This window comes from Geospiza fortis, unplaced genomic scaffold, assembly GCF_000277835.1.
Source record: "Geospiza fortis unplaced genomic scaffold, GeoFor_1.0 scaffold112, whole genome shotgun sequence".
Lineage (NCBI taxonomy): Eukaryota > Metazoa > Chordata > Aves > Passeriformes > Thraupidae > Geospiza > Geospiza fortis.
In genome coordinates this window covers 17460826-17465664 of record NW_005054298.1, presented here as the reverse complement: position 1 = coordinate 17465664, position 4839 = coordinate 17460826, and the positions used below count along the sequence as shown (strand labels likewise).

At 41.4% G+C, this 4839-nt stretch overlaps 1 protein-coding gene across 2 annotated transcripts in view; it reads right to left on the bottom strand.

Moving 5' to 3' along the window:
• The window catches only part of CERS6 (ceramide synthase 6), an 82288-nt gene that overhangs the window by 22004 nt on the left and 55445 nt on the right, over positions 1 to 4839 (bottom strand). For both annotated transcript variants that reach the window (XM_031056582.1, XM_031056589.1), the window contains exon 7: positions 2668 to 2796. In XM_031056582.1, coding sequence (XP_030912442.1) covers positions 2668 to 2796 — 129 coding nt within the window. The remainder of the gene's footprint in view (positions 1 to 2667; positions 2797 to 4839) is intronic.

The window sequence follows — 4839 nt, the reverse complement described above, 5'->3', positions numbered from 1 at the left end:
TAATTCATTACTCTTCTCTGAAACTGCTCATTAAAAGACTGATCTTCCCAGAAGTTTCTTTACCCTATTCTCCCCAAAGAAAATGATATACAGGGAAGGAAGCTTGTTTTAAGATGTCCATGCTGCTTCTACAGTGTTAATGTGTGCAAGCAGTTAATTATTTTAAAATAACATCTGCTTTGAGACAGGGTCAGTCTTTCTTCATGTTTTCTGTCAAATGTATCCAGATAGTCCACCTAAGTCACTGGGAACTCTTTTGTGTCCACTGAAGCCACTGGGAGCCCTTTCAAAGCTCCTTTCTGAGGGGACCTGCATCCAGCTCCCAGTACCCCACAAGATACTTGTGCAGGCTTTCCAGAGTACTAAGAGGGAGCAAAATTACTACAACCATGCATACAGAATACAATTCTGAATGCAGAATTCAAACCAGAGAAAGAGATAATCTGGACGCCAAAACTAAACCCGCACTTTTGGATGTTACCCAATTTCTGCAATGTTCCCACTAAAAACCTGAACATGAAGATTATTCGTCACTAAAGAAACCCAGTTAAGAAGCTCCCAGAACATGAGGAAAGCCATCACTGCTGTGAAGAAAACATAACCCTTCTGAATCGGTCCTATTTTCTAGAGGACACACACAAATTTCCTAGCAGTTTGAAGGAAATAGCCTAGTTTGAAGGAAAATGCATTTGGTGTCAATATATAAAGCAGAAGCATTACTAACTTCCTTGCTTTTCAGATGATGGAAAATTCAGTCCAGGAATTCTGGATGTATTTCCATGGTGGCAGTTTAAAAACTGTTCCTTAGTGCATGAAGCTGATATTACTATAGCAACTTGTAGTAGTATCATGCCATTTCTCAAAAACAGTACAGCTATTGGGACACTGGTTCTCAAATAACAAATTACAATAATTCGACAAATTATAGTGATAAAGACAGAATACAAAAAAGGGGAATGAATATGTTGTTGTTGGATGGAACTTGGCCACCTAAGACAATAGAACACAATTTTCTGAATTTAAAAACCAAGGAACACAGCATTACAAATTCTTGCAAATCCTACTATGGCTCTTCCATACTTCCAGATACCTTAAGACCTGTGGAAAAAAATCTCACCTCCAGTATTCCCACGAATGCACACTACATTTTGCAATGAGAATAACAAAAAATGGTGTTTTCTAGCTTTCCAGTGCATGTGTTTCATTATGAAATGGTAGATGGAAAGAGTCTAGTGCCCTCCAGAAACAGCTTTTCATTTTTACAAATATGTAATAGGTAACACAAGTCAGGTGCACAACTGACCCATCAAGGCAAGCCATTTAACCACTTCTTTTGCAGTTTGGTAGTCTTCTTCCTCTGCACTGATTTCCTCTCAGTAATGTCAGCACTACGCAAGAGTCCATCTCCTCTCATATGGCACCAGTGCTGTGACCCACTGCCCTAGCAGAATTTCCAGTCAAACCAGACTGCAAGACTTGACTAGAAAGACCACTTAAGTATGTGCCTCACGAGGAAGCATATCTGATCAATGTTTGCAACTGGTGAGAATACCAGCAATTCCTCTTTGTCTCAGTTAATGAACAGAGGGTAAAGTTTTAGCTAGCCTAGTACAGCTGCTCTCTAGTGTTTTTATAGTTCCACAGACACTGGTCTGATCTAGAATAAACATCTTTAAGTACTTCTTTCTGGTGGTGAGAAAACAGGAATGAAGAAAGTTTAGGTGAAGTCACAGCTAGCTATACACATTGCTAAAACAGAAAAATAAACTTGCAAAGATATGATTATTTTTATCCCAAAAAATCCATATTCTCTTTTGGTTTCTATCTCAGGAAGTCATGTGCTTTCTAGATCAAAAAAGATTAAAAAATAAAACCATATTTACAGCACTACTGAATCAGAATGGCAGGATCTTGATTTTGCAATAGGTGACTCATGCAGTAAGTCTATATTCTTGCATAACAGGTATCCTTGCAGGTACTTGAATAAAAAAATAATTTCAGACAAAATAGATATTAACTTTGAAGGAGAGTTCAGAGACAGTCAAATGCATGACCCATAACTGATGCAGATAAAGGATGATAACATCTCTAAGTTGCCACTATGGAAGTTCAGACCATCTTGCCTTAAAAGAATTTTAATCATCCCTTCTTCTCCAAATACAGCTGCTGGTACTGGGATCCAGAGCCATGGGAACCTGCAAAGTCAGAGGTCAGCTCCCTGGCCATGCCCAAAGAAGCCACTAAATTGTCCAACACCCTCTGCCCAGCAAAGCAGAGCAGAAGCACACTGTGACACCTTGATTCTTTCACAGACAGGGTCATTGCTCCACACACCATGTCACAGGGGTTAAGGACCCGGTGAGCCACTTTCACCACTTTCCAGATTTTGCAACTTTAGCTTTTGATTTTCCCATGCTGCATTTACAATCTGCATGTAACCCTCCCTGGCATGCAAAGCATTACCAGTCTCTGCTCTGTACAAGCAACAGATCAAAGGAGAAATCAGTCTGAAACCAGAAATATGGGCTGCTACAAGTGCAAGATATTTAAGCAAGGAAATAGACTATATTAATCCCCCATTACCATCTTGAACTGGCTTAGGAGACACTTGTTCTGCATAACAAAAAGGTTCTGCCCAGTGACAGGATGACATAGGAATGATCTCACCTCTAGGACAATATCAGCTGCATCATGGAGACACAAGATCAAGGTTCCCACTCGTGTCAGATTGGTCACGTATGAGAAGGTAATCAGGGTGACTGTTACAATGTGATGTGTAAACATGATTCCAAAGTCCTAGAGAAGCAGAAGCAAGGAAAAGACACAAAAACCAAAAATGCAATGAAGCAAACACTGATATTCTGCATTCATATACAAAATTGGATGGTTGTTTCTTAAATCCAGCATTATATTTAAGTTATAAAAATATCTACTATATAAGTGTATTACACACCCTACTCTATATTTCATTTAGACTGAATAAAATAATCATTGTATGCTAACCAAATGCAAAAACATTATTGAAAGCTAGGCAATGACCACACTTCTCAGTTCATAGTAATTTAACCTAATAAAGTAAACATTTGCAGTTGAAGCTACTTTGAAAAGGCATATGTACATGCAAATCAAATTCCGCCGTACTTTTTATGCATCAAGTAACATATGATTATAACAATATGCATAACCAAGTGCCAAATAATTCACCATTCAGAAGAGAGCAAATAGCTACAAAGGAAGGCACCAGTGCACTAGGACAGCAGGCACCTGCCAAGAACAACTGGGAGAAACCCAGATCCAGGCTTTTATTTGTTTGTTTTTAATCAAGGTGCTTTGTCTTCACACTGTAACAGGGTCAGGAAAGTCTTCAAATGAGCTGGAGCATCTCCTCCTAATTGGTTCTAATCCACTGCCTCCCAAATGATGCAGGCTAGCTGGTCTCCATGCCTTTAACTCTCAGTTATTTGCCCATAAAGTAACTGTTTCTATTGAAAAATCTGGGAGTGGTGACACTTCCAGAAGTAACATCGCATTCCCAGATACTTGCCATGAGGCAGATAAAGCAGAGGGAACAATCTGCCTGCCTAGCCTAGGCTCCCAGACTGATTAATGAGAGAACAGGACCTAATGAGACTCTTCTCAGCAAGGCACTGAGTCAGTAAAAAATAAAGTCTTGTTGGCATTTGCTGAACGACCTGCACAGCTTTGAGGAAGTGATATTAAAACCCTTAAGAAAAGATACAGGCAACATTTAACTTGGAAGTTTCTCTATGCACCAGATGTAAAAACTGTAGCACAGCTCCCAGCAGATTCAGTGGCTCTCATGCAGAGCTGTCAGAAAGGAGAGAGACCCAGGCAGTCAAAAGGAGCAGCTCCTTCAGGCAGCCTGCTCACCAAGTGTATTGGGAGGTGGAATTTGGCTTTCTGATAGCTTTTGTTGGCCAGTCCTGTTGAGCTGTGGTAGTCTTCAGCTAAGTAGCCCACAACAGAGAAAACCAAAACTGTGCCCTTGGAGGGGCAGCACGTGGTTTGCAAAGGAGCTGAAGGAACCTGTGCTGGGCAGGAGGGCCCTATGGAAAGTGCCACGAGCTCCAATTAACACAGGGGCAGCTCTGGAACAGCAGCAGCTCCAGCCCCTGACTGCACTGTCTGCTCAGTCCTGAGGAGCATTACCTGCACCGTGCTCCCACAGCTCTCTTTGGGAATGCAGCAGGCACCACTGGTTTTAAGGATCTGCAGTGCCACTGCCTCCCAGTACCAGCACCTGCCTTCCCTGCAGTGTACACCTGCAGTCCATGGAAAAACCTGCAGCTTGGGCAGTCTCACTAACTGAAGAGGGACAGGACCTGCTCCCAGCCTATCACTTATGTTCAACGCTGTCAGGTGCTAAAAGATCCTATTTCCTGCTCCTCAGTAGGCACTGCCAGTACCTCCAACACAGTTAGAAGAAAAAGACAATTAAAGGCCATTTCCCTTTCTGAGTGTCCTAAGGGAAAACAAGGGTTTGGCATCTCAGTTATTTCAGGAACTACAAACACACACATAAAGACCATTTCACCACTTCACAATAATAAAACCAGCAAAGTACCTACCTTATTCCATGGGATTACAACTAAGCTACTATTACTGCCCTGTGGCCATACTGCAGCCTAGCTCTTTACCTCCTTCACCTGCAGGCACTATGGCACTGTTCTTAATTTCCCTTACAAATGCAATTACATTAGCACATAGGCAGTCCTAATGGGGCAAAAAGTCAAGTAGAAAATCTCCCTTGTTTTCACAGCTGACACATTCATGTTCTACAAATACTAGATTTCTAGTCCCTCTTGGATATTCTTCAAG